At 38.3% G+C, this 24,109-nt stretch overlaps 1 protein-coding gene across 7 annotated transcripts in view; it reads left to right on the top strand.

Moving 5' to 3' along the window:
* Positions 1-24,109, top strand: part of LOC107216665 (GTP-binding protein Di-Ras2) — a 432,275-nt gene that overhangs the window by 283,075 nt on the left and 125,091 nt on the right. For all 7 annotated transcript variants that reach the window (XM_046746087.1, XM_046746085.1, XM_046746086.1 and 4 more), the window contains 2 exons: positions 296-509; positions 1,968-2,113. In XM_046746087.1, coding sequence (XP_046602043.1) covers positions 323-509; positions 1,968-2,113 — 333 coding nt within the window. In that variant the 5' untranslated portion in view covers positions 296-322. The remainder of the gene's footprint in view (positions 1-295; positions 510-1,967; positions 2,114-24,109) is intronic.

The following is a 24,109-nucleotide window of genomic DNA, read 5'->3' as shown; positions in this document are numbered from 1 at the left end:
GGAGTAAAACTTTCAACTTTTCGTTTGCACCTTCGTTTTTTGACTGACGTTCTACTTGTTTCTACGCGAAATTAATTAAACCCGAACAGCAGTTATCCACCGAGCTTTAAAATACATTTTTCTTTGCATTTTTGTAAACCCTGTATACGGTATTTCAGCGATATCCTATCAAAGCAGTACTTATCAGTCTTTGTCTTAGTTAGCCTCTCCTAAATTACGATAAAAATTGAAAATTTTAAAACAGATCGAGAAGCAATAGACCAACTCTCGCTGAAAGTGATGATTTGAGTTGCAGCAGCAGGCTGTCTATGCAAGGTAGAAAATGGCCGATTACGAGAGGATTCGCTTGGTTATTTTGGGTGGCGCTGGTGTTGGTAAAAGTGCGATTGTTCGACGCCTGCTTGGTCAAGGATTCACCGAACGGTATAAGGCCACCGTCGAAGATCTGTACTCCAGGGAGTGCATACTCGGTACTCTTACACTCAAGGTCGACCTACTGGACACTGCAGGTGAGAAACTACACTTTTCTCATTAAATTGCACAAGACACGTGGTCCCGGAATAAGAGGATTAAGTAAATCGGAAGATGGGACAAAATGCGGTACCAGTGCAATTTGGAGTACTGAGGAAAATAGAACACTGGGAGTTAATAAAATACCTGAGGAAAAATAGAACACATGGGGAAAAACGGGATACCTTGACTAATTGGGATACTCAAAAATGAGAATGTCGAGGGTAAAATGCAGTTTTAGCGTAGTACAGATGAATAATGAGTAAGAAAGATGGGATACTGCGATAAAATTGAGTGCTAGGGGAAAGGTCAGACATCAATTCAATATAAAACGCTAGGGAAAATGGCATACTGGGACGAAATGGAATCTATTGGGAAAATGAGAGATCGGAGCAAGACGGGAGAACTGGGAGAAATATAGACTGGGGCAAACTGGAATACTTGTGGTGTAATGAGATACTACGGACAAATGAGATGTTGAGGCTAAAATGGGATACCAATGCAATATAGAGTGCTAAGTCAAATGGTGTACCAGGGGAAAATGGGATACCAAGGGTCAAATGATATACTGACGTCAAGTTGGATGCCGAGGAAAAAATGGATTCCAATATTATGCTTAATAACCAAAAATAATTGCTGCGTTGCAAAACAAATGGACGGAAATCAGCATCCAACCACAGATTAGATTCAATTGCCGTTAGCTTGTTTGAATTACTCGTCTGGACTTTTTTAGAATGTTGCATCAGTCAGAAAAAACAAATTTAACACATTCAAGAATTGCAGTTATTTTTATCTAAGGGAACGAATCCATATTCAATTTCAATACATATGATAACCATAGAATCAAAGGTCTTCAAGAATGTCAACTTTCTAAATTTTCGGTCATCCGTTTTTTGAAGTAGTGTAATTTCTCGTCATTCGCTCTGAGACAAAATGGACTGAATCAAGCTTTGAAATGTAGGGTAAGGTTCAGAATTTATAATGGTCCAGCTTCTGTTCAAAATATTGCTTGCCTAAGATTGTGGTACGAGAAAAATATTGATATCGTAGCAATAGAAATTACATTATTCGATGGATAATTTCGAATCGGTAAATTTTTTAAAAACTTATTTAAGTGGTTCATATTGACCGATCGTCTTCTACATATCTCCTTGAAAGTTAAGAAATAAGAATTTGGATTACCTACAGAATCGGAAAAAATATCTGCGAGGATGATTTTAAAATTTTGTCAAAAACAACAAGAATTTTATGAAAAACGTAGCTTTGAAAAATAAACAGATTTCCAACAATAAAATTTTTCATTCTCCATCAGAGATACTACGTGCTGTATCGCCGCAAGTAGTATTTTTACTTCATTTCGTGAGTATTTCAGGCCCTGAAATAACTTTTTCGTATTTCATAAATTCATTTTTTGTCAAGAACGTGATAAATTTTCCATGAAATTATTTGCCATTCAGGAGATCTTCAATTTCCGGCAATGAGGAGGCTTTCGATTGCGACAGCCCACGCCTTCCTGCTAGTCTACGCTTCGACTTCCCAGCCAAGTTTCGAGTGCGTGAAAAGATGCTTTGAGGAAGTTCGCGAGCAACGATCGGACTTCCAGGTATTCAGATAACCTATTTCATGTCGCATAATCTACCCCAAAATCGAACTGCTTACGGAGTACAGGAATGTTTAATTAATATGCTCACCTCACAATTAACTGCAGTGGAGCTTGTTCTTCGGTCTTTTTGTTCAAAAATTACAAATAGGTGTCATTGGAAAATTTCCATTCACATTGATAAATACTTGAAAAGCTCTAAATTGTTCATTCCATAGAGTTATCCTAGTCCGACCGTTAGGCCGTCTGGGATTTGGTATGAACCATATTATGTTGTTTTTGTAACTTCAGGATACTGATATCACGTTCTTAGACTGCTTCCAATCTACAAGTTCTACTCGAAATTCTGATTGACTATTACGTGAAGTCTTGTCAGCACGAAGGATCGAAATTGCCAATGGTTAAGATTCCGAACGGTAGATATAGGTATATCAGACAACTCGAAACCCCAAAAGCTTCTAGTTGAATAAGAAAAATATGTGATCAGCATTCATGATTTACTCTGCAGAAGCTTTTTGAAATTCCAACCTTGCACGGTTACAACCTTTCAAACTTATATATAAGATTCCTCATAATGACCTACCGGACCGAATTTTGATCAATCGAAATTTCAACCTGCATGATTTATACTAATAAGAAAATAATTACGATGATGTGTCAGATGATGATTATTTATTATAAGTCAGGTTTGAAAGTGAATATGTATTTGTTTTTCATTCTGTTAATTCATTTCGAGAAGATTTCTTTTCTTTTCAACGTAAGAATAATGTCTTTTATAATAACTCAAACATTTATAAATTTAAGTTAAATAGAGTATTATAATTATGAAATTGATTACAACGAATTTCAAACTTTTTGAATTTAGGAAAAGAAAAATACCAACACGTGATAGTTATTTTAGCAAACTAATAGAAACCAGTTCAGTTCAGAAGTCTTAAAACTTAAACACTCGTATTTAACGGCAAAAAATGATCGAAATAAAATAGTGTCTTGAAACTGGAACGAAAATTTATAATATTCTGGAACGAATTGGAGATAGGAAGTCGGGGTTAGAAGTTTATCGAAATAGCACGAAATACCAATGGGTCTTAGGTTTTCAAAGGCGGAACTTTCGACTAGTCTGAAGTTTGAGTGTGCTATATTGTACACTTAAATATGCAAATTCTCCAGTTTTTTGGCCTGTGGGCCCTACCATTCGCGAGAAATACACTGATCAATTTGATCATTTTTTCGAATTGAACCTCCGTCTTCAAATTTTCGGTACTTCCCGTCGTCAGGAAGAAAATATGAACTAAAGTGTTTTGTGTGTGAAAAAATAATCTTTTTGAATATGAAATCTACTGTAGTGTTACGTGCAGACGATGATTTGAAGGATCTCGTCCAACGTGACTTAAAAAGAATATATATATATAGTCTATTCCCGAGCGGTTAGAAATAGATTATTTTGGGCTTCGCTTGTATAAAGTGTAAACACACCTGCTGTGATGAGAGTACAGGATTCTAGGTGACAGGGTCTCAGTGGTATGGACAGGACGAATAGGTGGAACCCATATTGTCCATAATGGTTTATATTTTGGATACTGAATTATACTAAGTACACTATTGCAAATGACAAAGAGAGATTAAGAACAAGTAGTGTAATCAAATAAACTATTAGATATGACAAAGCAAATTAAGTATGACTAAGTACTGCGTTACGGTTAAGGAAAAGGTGAGTCAAGGAGTGGGCCACCTTGGGTAGCGCGAGGGTGACTCTTAGGACACACCACCGATTTGCTGAGCCGTTCCGTTAGGAAATCCTGAGTCTCCACGTTGCCTTTTCTGGGTGATGGAAGGTCCTTTCCGGTAGCCGGTTCGATCGATGGGTTGCACCACTCGCTTATCTCCAGGCTGAGATCTCGATGATCTCACACTCCTCAATTACGACTGACTTGATGGTGTCGATGGATTACCGATTACAGCTCGGTTTCGTCGGTGGTGGGGCGTTATTCTGCAGAGTAGGCATCGCGCCACCTTTCGGTGTCGATGCACTTCCTGACTCATCTGGTTGTGTGCGGGGCAGCGACCCTCGGAGGAACGCGCCGAGTAAGCAGCTTGACGCCTAGCGCGTGTCGCGAAAGTGAAAAGAGCCGTTCGTAACAGTAGGTTAAATCCTCGATAAGTACTAAACACATTTTTGTCTTGAGAATTTGAGTCCTGTATATGTAAAAGCCAAAAATCTACAGATATTACACAGGGTATAACTGTTAGAGGGATCGAAAATGTAGTTACACGGGTACAGAATAAACAATTATAGATTACATTGCATTTACTAGTAACCACGATACCGGCATATTCCAGAAATAGTTGATTAGATGGAATGTTTAATTAATAAAGATGCAAAAAGAAACTCCTCTTGTTTGTGCAGAAAGTAAGGTTGCGTTTGCCAATACGGAACACCCTATTTAGCTATGCGGAATCGTTTCACGGACTCTGACTTTTGCCAAAGCCGTCTTGTCACAGACTTAGGTGATAAGTTACCGACGCTGCCTTTTTTGTAGACTAGCATAAATGAGTTCAGAGCTATATCTTAACACTGTGTCACGGACTCGGGTTATTACTAGAGCTGCCTTCCTCCACAGGACAAGGAAATCGGAATTCCGTGTCTGTCGAGTTTGAATTATGTTTCGCAAGTTTCAACTCATATACAAACCGGTGCGATAGCTGGGCTATCCACTAAACTCGGAGTTCCCAAATAACGATCCTGGACACGGAATGAACAGTGCCGCTCAACGTTATTTGGTTCACCGAAGCTGTCTGTTACCCTGTGTCCGAATTTGAGATAGATAAATTCGATCATCAAATGAGCAAATAAATATTTTTTTGATTAATATATATATAATCAGACAAACTTACAGAAATGAAAATAAAAGACAAATGGCGATTCTTTCAAGATTGCAGAAATTCAAATAAAATAGAAAATAAAATAGAAAATTTCAAGTTTCAATTCGACGATTTGAGACCTCAGACCTCTGCTATACGAAGTCTAATTTCTGTATTTCCATGCCCAAAAATAAGTACAATAGATGCTTTTATCGGGACGTCTCTACGATTTTACGAATCCGGGGTATGAAATGTGATTTAGCAAAATATTTCTATGACCGCAAATTGAAGGTAAATTCATGAAATGAGTCTAGGCGATCCCGTCTATGTAACAAGCTGAATCAGCTGAGCGCTCTGCTGCGGAACTGCTCTTTACATTCGGTGACTCACAATCAGTCGAGCACTTTGCTACGTAACTGCTGTTGAGCTCTTCTTTGGGCGCTTATTTATACTAGAATTCGGTTGGATCTCATCTGCGCACCATCTCACCCGACTCCGTCGTCTCGTCCTGACTGCGCTCGCCTGTCGTGGTTGTGACGTATGCACCGCTCGTACAATTGTCCGTTAACATATACATATCTTTTATATATGAAGAAGTAGACATTTTCGAGTATATCCTAAAGTCTTCAGAGTTAGTTGAACATGGAATCATGGTTAAATCATAATGCGTCTCAAAACGCGTCTACTCTATTCTCATAATTTCACTTGTAACTTGTTAGAATTCACCCGCTCAATTCACAATATTTCGTCAATTTATTCCGCCGACAGTGAAACAAATGAGTCCGCGGGAGAAAACAGTACTCCACGGTCTCTGCCGAAGCCACGGTCTTACATACAGGTCTTGCAACGAACTGAAATTTGAGTGGTGGGGTAGCCGCGTCATTGTCCAATTTTATTTTTTACCACTACTGGCCACTACGCGCCGCTGTCAGTTATTCATAGACATATGAGTGACTTTACAACGTAAGGTTATCTGTGTATGAGTATCAAAAAGATTGGTTAGGGTTCCGCCAAATAATAATAATAAGCTTATGAATAACTCGTAGCGCTGCTCTTGTGGCCAGAAGTTGTACTTTTGTTTCGGACGTGAACTGATCACCCCCCACCACGTTCTTTGCAAGACCTCTATGCACGGTCTCATGTGCAGGTCTGGAAACTCCATTGGAGGGGGTATATCGCTTATTGAAGCAATTTTTGTGTTCACTAGTCGCCACTAGGTTCGTTGCGATCTTATCAACAGCGGCGGAGGGGCCAGGGGGGGTCCAGACAAGCCGTGGTATTCGCACATATGTATATGGGTATTCGCTCACTCACGCTCACTCATCGTATTTATGAGGTTATTGTTATCCTGGTAACTAGACCGCAGCGACAACTGGTGGTGCCGCTAGAATCGAAATTTGCACTCGCTAAGCGACACGAATGATCGTGGCTCCCAGCATAGGAGTTTCCAGACCTATATAAAAGACCGTGCCTGTATGTAAGACCGTGGCCGGGTCACGGCTCACAGCACCGAACTGTTACGTCCCATCCCAAGACTATAGCAACCAGGGACGTCATCAGCATTTTTCCTAGGGGGGGGGGGGGGGGGCGGCTAGGAGGGGTCGGCTTGACAAAAAAACTGGTTTTGTTCACAATCATGCTCTTTTCAAATGAAATGTACATAATAATCAATAAACACGTAATACACAAAATATGAAATTTGCTTTGCTTTAATCACACGTTAATGTTGACATTATTATTAAACTTTGACAATACCTTAAAAAATAATCTACTAATTTTTCATTGTTATTTAATCTAGTGACCTGTCCTTAAAGTTTATTTTCAGTAGGTACACAATTAAATAAGTCTCAGTTTTCTATTTTTTTCTGAAAATTGGTTCAACACTTTTTCAGCTGGAATTTTTGCCGGGTAATAAAAATATTTTACCGAGAATGTTGCATTAAGGTACATCTGAGTTCCTCTTTTCCATGAACTATTTAATACGATATATACACGTATATATATCGCAATATCTATCGCATTAAATAACTCATGGAAAAGAGGAACTCAGATGTACCCTAAAGCACCTTTTTCGGTAAAACATTTTTATTACCCAGCAAGAATGTCGAGTTCCATGATGCCAATTTTTTTTTATACGTTCGCAGTACACTGCTAAATACCGTGTAAAATTGACAGCAAAATTCAAAGTGTCGCGTTGAAAGAAAAAACATTAATCTTTTTTTCGCTGAAAATAGCCTTTTTGATGCCATCAAAAATATGATATATATTGCATTAAATAGGTCATGGGAAAACGAAATTTTTTTTGTGCAACCATTTTTTTGACCGACTTCAACTTCCATGATATGTGGTTAAAAAAAACCATTTCCGTAACGAGTAAATTGAAAAATCTGAATAAGTTCTCAGAGAGTACCTTTAAATAATACTACTGTATAACCAATCATAAAACAGATCCGAGAAGATATAAGAAAAGTGGCTGAGTTGATCAAGACTGCCTCATATTCTCACTTGAGGCGGTGGTGATAATGGTAAAAGCATGCACTTTTTTTTGCTGCGCGGACCGAGTCCGCGGTTCGATTCCCGACCAACGCTTCGATTTATTTCTGTTCTTTTCACAATTAAAATATGTTGAATGCTTATTTCTTCTAATGAACTTACGAATAAGTAATATTAGCATTCTGGGGGGGGGGGGGGGCGTACCCACCCCTGCCCCCTCCTAGGTATGCCAATGATGGCAGCGCCCTCTCTACGCTGTATCTTATCAGCGTGCACTTACCATAAGAAAGCCTAGTGCACTCTTACCATAGTTCTTATACTAATACCGACATGCACAGTTACAATCATAGCATGCAATACTTTTGAAGCGATAGTTTTTATACGCCACATTTCCCGTTATTTCATCAGCCAAGCTTCACATACAGAAACCAAAGCAGAGCAGAAATCCATTCGCAAATAGAGAAAGGGGTTACCGCGTGACAGCAGATTATGTGCTGCCACAAACTAACGAGCTTTAGAGTGTAGTGCTACAGACTCTACTAGTCTCTGGTAGTGCACTCATTCCTCCCTGTAGTGCTGCCGTTAAGATAAGACGAGATATTTATCGTCTCGACACATGTTGATAAGTCGAGACGAGACGAGAATTTTGTTTTGATGAACGACATTTTCGATTGAGAAATTGAGAAATCTCGATGTTTGATCACCCTTTGGATTACCTATTTTTGATCTAATAAGCTGATTAAATTAAATTGCTTTTTCATCCTTTGAGAACCCGAAAAGTAGCGAGTAGAAAATATGTGGTGATCTTATTAAAGTGATATGAGTCAACGGTTAGTAACGTTACTATAATTATGAATTTTCAGGAAGGATCATTACTTCGCACCTTCAGCATTGTCTGAAAGATAGTGAATTATGATAAACAAAATATACTCATACGTTGAAAAGCCAACTCCTTGAAAGTAATTTGAAAATTGCACAGTAACGATTTTTGAATTACTTTTGATCGGATATTTTGTTACGGTAACGTTACTAACTTCAGAATGGTAAGCTGATGCTGTATTCTTATGTTTCTCCACCCAATTGAAAGATCGTGCGATTCAAATAATAATCATCATAACGAATTTTGCTTCTGGGAATTGTTTTGAACCGGACAAAGAGTGATTGACTGAAGTTATGGGGATTCTTCTGTGGGAAATTTTGGGTTTCTCAAATTTCAGTAAATTAATCTTTGATTAACTTAGGTCCTGACCTCTATATGTTGAATGGGGGTAAGTTCTTGGAAATGAAGGTCATAATAATAACGTAGAAAAACTTGTTGACGTTTCGGCCCAAGGTGAGGGCCCCTCTTCAACACGAAATGTATAATTGGATCTGTTCTATCAATACACCAAATAAAATTACAATCTTGAAGAAAATGCAAATAAAAGTTATATTACAAACATTATATATAAAAATCATAATAAAAATAGACTTAAAAAATAAGGTAACCAAAAATTTAACATGAATATAATTACCTCAAGTGCAGCGTATGGAGTCATGTGCACTTAATGTATTTGTATGACATACAGTTTAAATGTTTAACGAAAAAAAGGTTATTCACGATAGAGTTAAATAAAAGTAAAAATAACATAAAGATGAATGGAATTTAAATTTATTCAAAGATTATTTTGGCTGCTAAGGCCATTTTTGTTAAATAAATGGCTATACGTAAAACTCAACAGCTCGTGTTCAAAGACATACTTTGTTGAAGAGATCAAACAATTAGAGTAAATGAATTGTCAAAACAGACTATAACGGTTAACTGCTGTGCAGCAACTGAGGAAGAAGCTGTATATTGAGATAGAATCAAGAGTCGACAATTCCATCACCGAAAACAATGTAGAAGACAAGGAAGGCTCGCTCATTGAAATTTATCAATAGAATGAACGGTCGGTAAGAAGAAATAGGTTGTTACCGTCTAATGAGAGAGGTACACAGGTGTTCTATGTCTTGCCGCAAATTAACGCTATTTGAATGGAATAAGATGTTGCACATTTTTAAAAAAATTCTACGGGTATACAACGGTTCTGTTTCTAAAATACTAGTCATGTCATAATCGAAATTATGGTCTGCAGTGATCATATGCTTAGTGAAAGCAGTGTGATGTTCTTCGTCGTCTTGTATATTCATTTTATGTTCGTTGATTCTGGTATGAATTTGTCTGCTCGTCTGTCCGATATAAACCTTATTACAATCTTTACATGGTATTTTATAGACAACATTTGAACGCTTATCTTTCTGGAGGACATCTTTACCAGTATCAAAAAGATAATTGAGATTATTATTGTTGGTACCAACAAAAAAAATGTCGTATTTATTGAAAATACGGTTGAGAGGTTCAAAAAGACCAGCAATATAAGGTAAAGCTACATGTTTTTGTGTGTTAACAATATTTGATACAGAACGTTGGCTGGAGTTACAGGATCAAAGCTCTGAATTTGGATAAATTTAAATTTCATTCATCTTTATGTTATTTTTACTTTTATTCAACTCTATCGTGAATTTTTTTTTTCTCCAAACATTTGAACTGTATGTTATGCAAATACAATGAGTGCTCATGGCTCGATAAGCTGCACTTGAGGTAATTATACTCATCTTAAATTTTTGGTTACCTTATTTTTTAAGTTTATTTTTGTTATGATTTTTATATATAATGTTTGTGATATAACTGTTATTTGCATTTTCTTTAAGACTGTAATTTTATTTGAATTATAAACAAGTATCAAGTAAAATTATATTTGAATGCAAGATTTGATGAACCGTGTTGATGCAATTAAAATATTACTATCATATCAATTCACAGTAGCTGGTCGAGATTCAGTTGTATTTTTACTTTTAAGACTGCACGTCATCCATCCGTTTATGCACAGCAAACTTCGAGCACATTCGTGGTGCAGTTTCTTCCGGTGTTTTCTTATTATCAATGCGGTTTTAGAAAATAGGCGCTCTTCTGTGAGACTAGTTGCAGGAATGCTCCAAAATTCTTGCGCTATTTTAGCTATTTTTGGAAATACAATTAGATTTTGCCGCCAACATTGCAAAATATCAATGCTTCTGTCAGCTGGCCAGCTTCAAAATATATTGCTTCGATGTTTTAATTTTTATAAACAGTCTCCATATTTTGTTGACGACGCCATGCTTGGTGAATTGCGCCAAATAAAAATGTAAGGCTTCTTCGTTGGAGTCTTCACAGTCATCGATCGATTGCGAGTTTGTCCGAGATAGGTTGAGAGCGGCCAAAGTATCTTGCACTCCAAGATTTAATATGTGGGCGAAATATCGGAAGTACGAATCTATCGAATAAAATGTGATATTATGGTCTTGCAAAATTAGAGCAATTTCCCCGAGAACGTTGCAGCAGCGTCATCCATTGTAATGCATTGGATTCTCGACTTCATTCAAATTCATCCAGTACATCGCGAACGAGATTAGGAATATCTTTATCCGTTTATCGACCGTTTGAAGGAATGAAGTCAAGTGGCAGGGATTGCAAGTTCCATTCTTCATCGATTAAATGCATTGTAACGCCATTTTATGACCACTTTGCGTTAAGGTAAATTTGGAGGGAACTTTTTTTACCGTTTTGAATATCGCCGCCCTAATGTTGTTGAAGTGTTGCAACGTTTTGTCCCGCATACTTGTTCGTTTCGGATACGTCTCATTTTTATTCAGAAATGAGAAAAACTCCTGAGTAGCATCGTCGTTGAAGAACGAAAACGGTAGATAGTTAATCGCTAGCCACTCAACAAGTCTCTGATTGGATATTTTTTTTTATGCAGCGTTTCGGCTGCGGATTTTCCCAACTCACTTTCACATATTTGTACGGATGATTCGTTGGTATGAGCACGTTTGCGATGTCGTACGAGTCCTGACGTATTAGAATTTTTCATTTTCAGTCATTTATTTACATCACTCTTCCCGCATAACAAACATTCCTCATATTTGCCGTTAGCGTCTTGACAAATTCTGTAAGACTCACTGTACCTCTTCTCTGCCTTATCTGTTTGACGGACTACCGGTAGGCCTGACAAAGTGAACGATAAATCAGGGCTTGTACCATCTAGTTGATGAATTACTTGTACAGTTGAGGAAGTGAAACGTAAATTAGAATTCTTTTCTTCGAGTTCGGAATCTGATCCGTCATCTCCGTCGCAGGGATGAGTTCCTCGTGAATTTTAACCAAAAATCGTGACAATACGTATTCGTTTACTATGAGTTCCTGTATCTTGTGCTGACTTAAAACGTTTTATCTTGATCTCACAATCAGTAGTGAGAGTATGAAATCAAATTGAAGCTCCGTCTATACGATGAAACTTGGTACGTTCCGAGCTGAAGTTTAAATTTGAAGTGCTTCTGGTTCACTAGGACGGATTCAGACTTTCTCGGGGTTAACTCTAGAACACATGTATCTTTTTTTTTTTATACCTTCTAACTCATGAGTGGGGTCGACAACGACCCCACGCGTTTCTTGTTCGTAAAATCGTTCTAAAAGCAAGAAGATCACGTCGGTATATAAATATTTTCTTTTTTTTTTTATAAGGAAAAGAATGGTAAAGAGAAAATCATTTTAATTGAAGTTTGGTTGGTCGAAAATTCAATTAACTACCAAAAAGTGCTTAAGGGCGTTGCCTAGCTAAAAAGCGCGGGCTACTCCGCTTCCCGCGTTAACCGTGGCGAGAGAGAGGGTAAAGAAAAAAGTGAGACGGAGCAGCCGAGCTGTCGCCGGAGTGGGGCGGGTGACGCGGCTATCCTCTTCCACCCCTCACGGGCATTCGGTTTCAAATACTTTTAAACAGCCCAGTGTATCGCGCTCGGCACGACGCAGCGCCTGATGAATAATAGAAAAAAAAAGTAGACTCCTTTCAGATTCCACTTGAAAAATTTACTAGTAATACAGAATTTAATAAGGAACCCGAAACTATTTTTTTTATAATTCTAAAACTTGTCATTAATGAGGTAAAAATCGTCAAACATTTGAATTGTTTATAAAAATTGGGATTTTCAATAATGTTCAACATTGAATTTTTTTTATGAAAGCTTATTCGTTCACCTTCCGAATGCACTGTAAATGATGTCTTTACGTCGAATAGAACCGGATATATCCGAGCTCCTTTTGGATCAAAATTGAATGATTGTCTTGTAACTTTCGAAAACAAATATAATTCGGACGAACACCAAAATGCGTGTCCATTCTTTTTACCTTTATTTCATGTGAAAAAAAGTATGAATAGATTGAAAAAATACGAGGTCATTTTTTGACTGACGTGACGTAGAATTCCTTATACGTATGTTGATATAGATATACATTCTTCATATTTCAACGAGAATTATATTCACCGGCGTCCGTATTTCTACGCAATGCGATCACGTGACTGGTAACAGTCTAATAGCCGGTATTCATAGACAGGTTCGATTTGCAGGACGGTCTTGAGGCAGCTCAAAGCATAGCTTGATCGGCTGAGAGCTGTTCCTAATACAGTCTCGAAAATAATACGTAACTATTTACGAATACCGGCCAGACGTCGTCACAGGTCATTTTAAATTGAAAATGCAACGAATAGCTGTGAGCAAATTCATGATATAGCAACGAAAATATCATCAATCTCCCAGGTCTCACCACGTGGAGGTCGCTATCAAACAGAGACCCGCCTAACCCGTCCCTACCTCCCAACCATGATCGGGTTTGCACCAAACAAATACAAAATGATGAAAAATAATATAAAATGGTAAAAGTAAAATTGAACTCGTTTAAACTTAATAAACATAATCACGAAATCTGTATGAGAAGGATCTCATAGAAATTAAATTGAAACAGTATAAGTGAAACATGACAGTAATCTTGATAAAGAAAATTGATATAACAAAGCATCGAGCATTGTATACATTATATGGCTAAATAAATTCTATAGAAAGCGCAAACTATGGAAAGTAGTACGTCACGAGTGCAGGTCACAGATAGTAATGAAAAAATAGGCTATAGAATATTTACATAATATATAGGTATACACGCAGTCTGGTCCGACTGCAGAAAGTATTCCTGGAATGAATAATCAGGTATATAATTATAACGATATGACTAGCAAATTTTTGGCACAGTAATACATATAACTAACTAAACATAAATCACAGAAATATTGCACGTAAGCTATATACAAAGCTATTATATTTATGTACATATGTACATATATTTAGATTACAGTGTTTTGTCGTCTGTCGGTCGTGAATTTACTGTTTCTTACGCGCGGCCTTATCTGGGCTTCGATGATTTGAGGGGGTTCGCGGATTGAGCGTTGTCGGGCGCGTCTAGAATCTGCGATTTCGGGTTACAAACAAAAGGAAAAGAAATCTGCTCATTTATTCTCCATTTTTTCGGTCCAGAATTTTTAGTCACGTTTTATTTTATCAAAAATCAATCCCTTTGACGTCCAAACTATAAAATAGCACCACTTCCTATTCGTAATGTGTAGAAGACCTTGGAGCTGATACATGTAATTATGAGAAAGCTCTAACTTGGCTTTTCCACCGTTTATTTTCGTCTCAAATATTAATTCTGTATCCCAAAAATCTATCGAGCGAGCGCAGCGAGCGAGCAAAATTTTTAAACGTTCAAGCGAAATCCCACAAAAAGTACTGATATCCCCAAAAAGCACCTCTGTTGCAAAAACCTTTCGCCAAGTATATTAATGTGACAGCCACCCACAAAACAGCCACCTACAAAACTGTCATCAAATCAGATACTGCTGCCAAGTATAATTTATTTAGAAGCTAATGATGATTTTGATATACTATAACTAATATAATGACGAAAAAAAAAAATTGAAATCAAAATTGAAATTGAAAAAAAAAAATAATTTTTATTGTATTAAAAAAAATTGGAGATAGTGGTAAAAGGCGGGCTGTTTTAGAACAAGCACAAGAAAATACAAGTCGAGTTATACCAATGTTGTAATGGCAATATAAACATGGGCCCGCCAAGTACCACGTACTCCAATTTTTTTTTTTTTTTTATAAAATTTTTTTTTTTTTTTGAATTTCAATTTTGATTTCAATTTTTTTTTGTTTGTCATCATTAGTTATAGTATATCAAAATCATCATTAGTTTCTAAATAAATTATACTTGGCAGTAGTATCTGATTTGATGACAGTTTTGTAGGTGGCTGATTTGTAAGTAATGTGTGCATGTATGATTACCCCAGAATTACGTCAAGTTTATTTCTAAAAACAAAACGCGCGTATTTTAGTGGCCTAATACGTACGCGCCGTATTTACTTTGTATAGAAAATTCTGCCAGGTACATTGTAATTTTACCTTGGATACTTAGGTAGTCACAATAAGTAATAAGAATATTCCTTATGATCGACAAAGTCTAAACACTCATGCTAATTGCCGAATATCGATTTCGATCATTTAACCTGAACACGTAACAAATTGATGACATATTTTAGCGACTAATGCAAACCGGGCTAGTACCACACGTCACAATGCATTCTAGTTTATATTTTCGTATGTATAAAAAAACTAGAGAATGAATTTATACTGCTATTATGAACAGCACTATCGGCTCTTGAAAGTACCTTCTTAAATTAAAGCCCTGCGATTGTTCGTACTCAAGTGATTGAATCTCGAAGTCAGAGAGGGTGCACCATCAATCATATAAATAATTCGATTTACCTCATTTTTTCCTGAAATTTAGCCAAAATCTTTATGCCGGGTCGTTTCTTCTTCTTCAAAGACACATTCCCTCTCTTCTTAGCCATCGCGGGAATAAATACTGATTCGAAATAATAAAAAACACTGTAGAAAAACACAAGAAAAAATAAAAGCGCGGAACACTATCCACGTGCCGAGCGACGAGGATTCGAAGGAGGGGAATTGTAGTGGGGGGTGTTGAGTCTACTCTCCTCGCCTGTAATTCGCATGGTCGCCCGTCAACGCAGTCGTGGCGCTAGCAGCCGCCCGCCTTTTGCGCGAAAAATTTGCTGTTTTATGCTTCGTGATTTTCCTTCTCATTTCCTCATTTTTGAAGATACTTAGGTTCTTAGGGAGTCATTTTGAAGATAAAGAATAGATCTGTGTCGCCTTTTTCGCCGAATTGCGAAAAAAAATTCACTGTCCGCTGTGTTTCACTTCAAACATAACGTACTTTCAAGTACGTTTTACGCAAATCTGAAAGCGAAATCGAAAATTCGGCAAAAAAGGCGACACGCCCTTAAAACGGTAAAAAAGTAATTTTTCGAACGAAACCTCATCTCCTTTTTAGTAATCAACTGATTTGCAAATTTCAAACGCTATTTTGAAGATGATTCTTCAGACTATCAGTAAAAATTATTATTGAGAATATGTAAATTTGAACAACTGGTGAATTTGAAAAATTAACGACGGAGCCAGGAATCGAACCTGGAATCTAGCGATGCTTTACCGGAGACTTACTCCACTAGACCACCTAGCCGCCCTGACTCTGTTGTCATTAATTTCTCTCATAACCAGTGAGTTCAAATTTGTTTTCATGTGCCCGATTTGTATGAGTAAGAATTTCTTCTCTGCATGCACGATGTAAGGAGACTGTAGTGTGTAGATGTTTATGTTTACCCTTTTCAATCCTTTGCTTCCGATGAGAAGCCCGTAAGACGGCAATGCCGTCTAATAAATGAGATGCGGGTGTGCAAATCATTAATCTACGAGAGAATTTTGTTGAGAATATGTAAATTTGAACAACTGGTGAATTTGAAAAATTAACGACGGAGCCAGGAAAAATTATTATTCTTGTGTCCCGTTGAAAAAGTATGTTTCGGGACGTTAAAATTAGATAAATACGGAGATACGAAGAAAGTCAATGAAAACGTAACAAAAAAAGTATTTTTAAGGGGTTTTCATATATTTTTAGGTTCTTTTATTTGAAAAATAGTATATAATTGAATTGAAAAACTCATAATAAATTCCCACACAAAAAAAATAATTTTTTCTCGATTCCGATTATTTACATTATTTTGTTAAATTCTATTAATCATACATCATGGAATGCCGAAGAAACAATTTACTCCGTAGTGTTAAGTGGGGGTGAGAATGTGCTGAGCGGTGGTATTTAATGATTACGAATAATCAAAGATTAGACGATCAAACGAACTTACCTTAAGTGATGTTCGATCGTGATTATGCTAGGCGTCTTGTCCGAATATATCAATGGTAGTAAAGTCAGTTGCTCGATCTGTCACAGATTTTTAAATTAAACCAAAAATTCGCGCCTACGCCTCTATGGCGGTGCCACTCTCCCCAAAAGCCCCTGCGCCTAATGCCCCGACGCCATTACATTTCAAAGCCGACAAATTGCATCTTGAATAGATCAAAAAGGGGGGGAAGAAACAGGGAGGGTTTGATCTATTCGGACAAGACGCCTAGCATAATCACGATCGAACATCACTTAAGGTAAGTTCGTTTGATCGTCTAATTATGCTACGTCGTCTTGTCCTCTAGATCAATGGTAGTTGTTCAAAGTTTTATGCAATTTGTATTTAAGGATAATTTGGTGCGTACAATAATAATTATAAACTTTAAGTTGACATTGACAACATCTATCTCACAGCCATTCTTGTACTTAAGTAATTATGGATTTGGACATCTTTATATTTTTTATCAGAGATCGATTATAGAATCGCGCAAACACCCTCGATTTTTCGTCCAACCCGCAGCTTTTCGGATTGTTTCGATGTCTACACCCCTGCGATATTCCGCGGAGGTAACCGCGTGTCTAGTACTGTGTGAACCGAAAGTATTTGTATCAATGCAACTTTTGGCCATCACTTCCTTTATCCACCTTCGTATAGATTGCGTTGTTGCCACACGGTGAGGTTTTTTACATGTTATCAGTAAGAAATCTTCGTTATTAGGTCGCAAACTTGCCGAACGCTTGATGTATCAGTCTAATACCGTAGCTACACACAACTTAGGTTGTTTTTCAAAAAACGGTAGACACAATAAGGGTTGCTTTCTCCCCAGACCCGAAGTTTTTATACGATCTATGATCTTGACTTTAACCTCTGTGTCAGTCTTGTTGATACAGCTTAATCTAATTTTTGACAGCGTTTGCACTCTTTGTGCTGTCACTAACGCTAATAACATGACTAGTTTCTTTATCAAATCCTCAAACGACAGAGTGTCGTGCGGCCAAAGAGTTTTTAGATAACATAAAACTGGGTCAGGGTCCCAAATTTCTTCATATTTTGCTGATTGCGGGCGTAGCTGAGCCACACCTCGAAAGAATCTCTTTATAACGGGCTGTTGCCCTATATCGCCTATAACTATTAACGCTAAAGCTGATCTATACGAGTTTAACGTCCCATAAGTTTTTACGTGGGATAAAGAGACGGTTAAAAACTCGAGAACAGATGAAACTGGAGCCTGAAAAGGGTTGGCTCTCTTCTTTTGACAAAAATCCCACCAGAGGCTTAATGGCTTCCGGTATTGCTTAATGGTTCCTTCGGACAACGATGCCATCACAACCGGTACGGACTCCTGAGGAACGCCTTTCACGACAAACGCTTGCCCGATAACTTCCCGACAACCAGGGAAAGCGAGGTTAGCAACGGATGGAATTGCCTGCAATTATCAATTAACAAATCATTTTCTGGATGAAAAAGGATCGGTTGGCTCACCAACAATTTCTGAAACAGGGGGTACCACGGCTGTGTTGGCCAAAAAGGCACAACCAACGCCCCGTTTGCTTTCTCAGCAATTATTTTTCTAATTGTTCTGAAGATGACAGCGAATGGTGGAAAAGCGTAGAAATATAAATTTATCCACGGTATGGTAAAAGCATCTACCGCGCACGCCTCTGGGTCTCTGTGCCATGAGACAAATTTTCTGCACTTTGCATTTACGTTCGATGCGAACAAATCTATGTCGAATTTCCCGAAGGTTGTATATACTTGATTATATGCCCAGCTAGCTAATTCCCATTCAGTTTCGTTTTGTTTGACTCTCGATTCCTCGTCTGCGTCTTTATTGTCGCGAGAACTAATGTACGAAGCGAAAATCCACAAGTCGTGAATCTCGCACCATTGCCAGATTTCCTTTGACAAATTTGACAACTTTGGAAACTGAATGCTACCCATACGGTTTATGTACGATAACGCCGTCGTATTATTGACACGAAGCAATATTTCACACGAATGTTTATCCTTGGCAAAGCATTTGAGTCCGTAAAATACCGCTTTTAATTCGAGATAATTAATATGTTCTTTTCGCTCTTCCATGTTCCAAAACCCATGTGACCGATTTCCCTCGCAAGCTACTCCCCAGCCTGTTAACGAAGCATCGCTGAAGATTTCCATCTCAAAATGGTCTTCTTTTATCGGGTTGACGCACTCTTTTATATTTCTTGTCCACCACTCTAAGTCTGGGATTAGATTGTCCGATATTTCTATGGTTTTATCGTAATTTCCGATTGTTTTTTGCAAAGCTAAAAATTTTTCTCTTTCAAAATTCTTAATGTATAAATTCCCATATCGAACCCCGGGACTGGCAACTACTAAAATTCCAATAAATTCGGCAAATTTCCTGATTTGACAATGACTGATGGTCTGAAAATTTCTCGCGAGATCATATATTTGATTTCACTTGCTTTGTGGTAATCTAAGACAGAATTTTTCCGAATCAAAAATGGAACCCAAAAATTTCACTTCTTTCGATGGTTCAAGGACACATTTTTCCATGTTTAATATTAGTCCGGCTTTTTCAATTAACTTCCGAGTCTCTTGAATATTTTTTCGGCATTCTTGTGCTGACTCTCCAAATAACAAAATATCGTCTAGATAGAAGACAGATTCAAATCCTTCGGACCTCAATTTTTGCGCTATTGGTTTCATGAGTTTCGTAAACACGTACGGTGCTGTACATAGCCCGAACGGCATACAATTAAACTCGTATAACGTGTTTTTATAAATGAATCTAAGATATTTTCTACTAGATTTGTCAACCGAAATCAAGAAATACGTATCCTTCAGGTCTATTGTCGCCATAAAAATGTCTTTTCGCAATAGTCTAATCGCTGTCTTTTTGTCCTCCATTTTAAAATGCGGTGCTGAAATAAACATATTCAATTTTTTCAGGTTAAGAATAAAGCGCATATCACCGTCAGGTTTTGGCACGAGAAAGTATGACGAAACGAATTGTTTTTCGCACGGCTCGCATTTAGATATTGTGCCTGTTTGAGTAATTTACCAATTTCTGCTTCACAAGCAATAATTTCTTGATTTGTTAATCTTGGCTGGCTGTATTCAACTTGTGAACCTGGTTGACTTACGAAAGGAATAACGTAACCCTGTACCGATTGTAAAATGGAGAGATCGTTGGTCAATTCTTTCCACACAGAGAAAAAATTTCGCACACGTCCTGCGATTTTCACCGGGTCTATTCCTTGTGTCGACGATTGTCCTTGTTCCGGAAGTCTTTCGGTTTCGGTCCCTTCCTCTGAGTGCCCCGGTGACTCGCTCCGGAGGGACGGCGCCAGTTTAACTTCTCCGACTGTTGTTCCCTCAAAAAATTGTTTGGTCTTGAGTAGGATGATGCAAACCTGCGATTGCCTTCGCGCGGTGCGTTCCCGAAGTTTCGTTGATATCCAGTCGGTTTAGTCAGATCTTTAGATGATTTTTCCATGGATTTGGCCGCCTTGAGATTTTCTGCAAACTTTTCTCCAAATAGCCGTGCATCACGTGGACTGTCGTTGGCAATATTTTTGACAATGGGGTTTAATCCCGGAATCATGAAAGATTTTCTTGTTTTTGTCGTCTCATGATGTAGGTCAGATAGAATTCTGCCTGCATCGGCCAGCTGTTCGATAAATTTTTGCGTGTCAACTTCTCGGTCGGTACTCACTTCCGCTTTCAGTACTTCCGTTACCGCTGCGCCAATAGCGTTGATGCCAGCTCCGAGTTGATCTTGAGCGGCGTACTGATACGCGTCTTTCTTAATCGCCAACTGTGTCAAGGCCGATTTTATTTCTGGCTGAACTTTCAGCGCTTTGGTAAAAGGACAGTTTCCAATTGTTGGATATTTTCCCTGGAGATCGCGCTTTTGGTCTATCGGCAGTCCATCTTGCAATATCTTTGTCCAGCGCTCTGCCACTGCCACATGGATGTCGGGACCCCGTTGATTGTATTTAGATGGGTCGTCTCCCAAAAGCCCCAGTGTCGCTTCGGCGAGCTCTGTTGGTAACTGCTCTTCTTTATCCTCGGCCTGTTTTACCGACATTTCCGTGTGGGGACTAGGACGTGACGAATCTCGCGGATTGCGCTCACCGCCCTCTTTGTCTAACCCTTGTACTGCCGCTACGGACCGTTCACGACTGGAGTGTGACGCATCTCGTAGATGGCGCTCACCACTCTTTCCGTCGGAATCATAGTTTATGGACCTCGAACCGCTTCCTGGATGCGAACGCTCATGCCGAGAATGTGACGTTCGTCTGTTCTCAACAGCGATACGCTCGCCATTCTCTTTGTCAGAGCCTCATGACTCGTTTCTTCTCGAATATCACCCTGAACTTGGTCGCTCGTCCTGGTGACGCGGTGTTGAACGCCTGTCCCGATGGCGCGATCTTGAACGCCTATAGCGTGAACGCGATCGCCTGATCTCTTCTTCCAGGCATCGTAATTTTTCGATAAGTAGGTCCCTCGATGAATTTCTATATCTCGGAAAGCTCCCCGAATATGATTCTGACCGCCAACTCATTTATGCAATAAAAGAAAACTTTTTAAAACGCACAACTGAAAAATTTTCCAACTCGTATTCTAACGTGACTGTCACGGATCGCACAGAAAAACGTGATGGCGTCGGGGCATAAGGCGCAGGGGCTTCTGGGGAGAGTGGCACCGCCATCTAGAGGCGTAGGCGCGAATTTTTGGTTTAATTTAAAAATCTGTGACGGACTGAGCAACTAACGTTACTACCATTGATCTAGAGGACAAGACGACGTAGCATAATGTTCATACGTAACGACAATGAATAAAAATTAAAACTAAGAAAGACTTACCTCTCGATGAGCCGGTAATGTGGGTACGTTGTTGCTAAGTCCTATACAGGTCTGTAAGAGTTGTTTAAATGGTTGAGGCTAATTTATAATGAAATGGGATTGGTTATCGTTCAAAATAAATGGTTGAATATGATTTTGATTGCTAGAAGATAACGTATAATCTTCAAACGATTGATCATGAAATGAATCAATGATATAAAAGAGAAAAAAATAATCATAAAATGTCTGAATTTAAAGATAGACAACGTCGACGCACGAATTCATATTCAAATACAGAGAAGCTGTAGAACTAGTTGAATTCGATCGTTTACGCTTCTTTCAAACGTAGGGTTATGTCCATAATATATGAATAATATAGAACTAAACATAATGCTCGTCAAAAACATCTATCCTGAACGACTATTATTTCTACTTCTGGTCGGTTATTATTACACGGTATCTCTCTTTTTAGATTAAATTTAACTTATCTTAATAATCCAATTCTACGCTACGGATCGATCGATCCGTAGAATTATATGCCTTACTTAGCTCTGATTTGAGCTTGCAGAAATGTGATTTGGGGGCCGAGCAGTAGACAGGAGAGTGTCTCTCTGAATAGCCAAGGTTATTATCTGCAGCTAGCGCCAGTTCTATCTTGCTCAGTTTTGCTATGGAACTCTATGAGAAAAACCTATATTAGATTGATAAAAAATTACCGTTTTGCCTGCCTACTTCGATTTTGGTTGGGATATTTTTCTTTTTGGCTACAGAATTTATGTATATATTTATGAATTTATGACTCTGATTGGAGAGGGTGTGGGTCAGACCCTTGTCGAATTGACCTGGAATGCCCCATATATTGAAAGTGATTCTAACAATTATTAATTGAAGATGATAATGTAGGTGGTTATCATTATAAGCACTTAAGATTACCTGATTCTGTTTGAATCAGGGCCGAACTTGATTTAATTGGGGAAAATCGAATATCATGAAAATGTCTATTCGCGAAATAATGAGATTTAGTAAAGAACAGTAAAGATGGAACGTACAAGTTAGTGAGTCTTTTGCAGCTAACAGAATAACTGAATGCTCGGATTTGACGAATTAGCGCGAGACTTTATGCCGGTCACAATTAAGATTTTCCAACGCTACTCTCTTGCTCGAGAGGGCTAATCTGGATAGACGTCCACGCACTTCGCGACATGACAAACGAAAGACATAGCGTCTTGGGCCTGAGGGTCCAAGGAGCTGCAGTTGCAATAAGTTACAACAGTAATTAGCCAATGAAGTGCGAGGGCGACCTCCGGGTGCCCAAATCTACACGGTCAGCGTTACTTCGCGCTCTTCGACGGTGTTCCGACGATTCTCAATCTCGTCGCTTACACGTGTAAGATGTTAACAAAAAGTATCTTGAGATAATTCTCATGCACTCATCCACACAACTTAACAGATAATCTATTTTAATTTGGTGGTTCCAAAGGTAGTGGTTTATCCTAATTATTCATGACAATTTTGACTTAAAAAGAGAAATATTTCCAGGCTAGGCGCTGCTGATGCTAATTCAGCAGCTCCTGTCTCAGTTCTTGGTACCAGTTATAAGAAACAAAGTTGAACCTTATACTAGGGATCATTGTTGGTCTCTACGTGACTTTTGCTAGGAGGGGTGGAACTCGTCGGTCTAGGCAATACGATATTTTAATGTTATTTATGGCTGTAGCTTCCGTTACAGCGTTGGGAGGGAATTTTGGGAAACACTCCACGTGTTGAGAGTCGTAGTTGTATTGATTTTGAAAAAGGTACGCCGCAGCAATACGCCGGACGTAACAGTAGCATCGATTCCGAGATATTTTCATTTTTTGTACAAATCGAAGGAAGCTTCTTCTTAAGTTAAACTATAAATTACATTTTACATTCTATTTCAATGTAACCTCATTTACAAACTGAAAATATTTTGTGCGTTCGCATCACTATTAAAACAGAAATAAAGTCAAGTTTTAATATGTAACTTCAATTTCCGTTTGTATAATATTTTACTCAGATTTTTTCGATTGTCTTTCACACATAATTGACGTAGGTACCTAGCTGTTGTTGTGAGAATCACCTGCAAAAAATTTTCGTCGTCGATAAGAGACAGGAAAAAATTTGTGTTGAGGACGTAGATGTCTCCACACCGGAACAGTTAAGCGAGATGTGATCTTTATGTATTTAGAGCACGTGTTCCTTGCGGTATTTAGATTTCGTGATGACTACAATTTTTGTCTGAAGTTATAGCGTAAAATTCACTAGAGATGACGGTAATGTTGTCAAACAATTGAATATCTTCAGGTGCTATTGCGCGTGCGTAACTGCTTCAGCTTCTCATTTGTTTTCTGGGCTTGACGCCCGCGCCGCTGCAGCGCTGGTGTATCCGAAACGAACAAACACTCAGGGCGGGCCTTGCAGACAATTTGAATTTAGAAAAATACGTGTATATGTCGATATCGGCTTCTGTATGAACCGTAATCGTACGCTATTGAATTTGAAAAACGATGCCGACGAATGAGATACGTGTCGATCAAAGTAAAAATAGAGAAATCACACAGTTTGTTTAATCAATAATTTTT

This window comes from Neodiprion lecontei, chromosome 7, assembly GCF_021901455.1.
Source record: "Neodiprion lecontei isolate iyNeoLeco1 chromosome 7, iyNeoLeco1.1, whole genome shotgun sequence".
NCBI classification, from domain to species: domain Eukaryota; kingdom Metazoa; phylum Arthropoda; class Insecta; order Hymenoptera; family Diprionidae; genus Neodiprion; species Neodiprion lecontei.
This window is presented reverse-complemented; position numbering and strand designations above follow the sequence as displayed.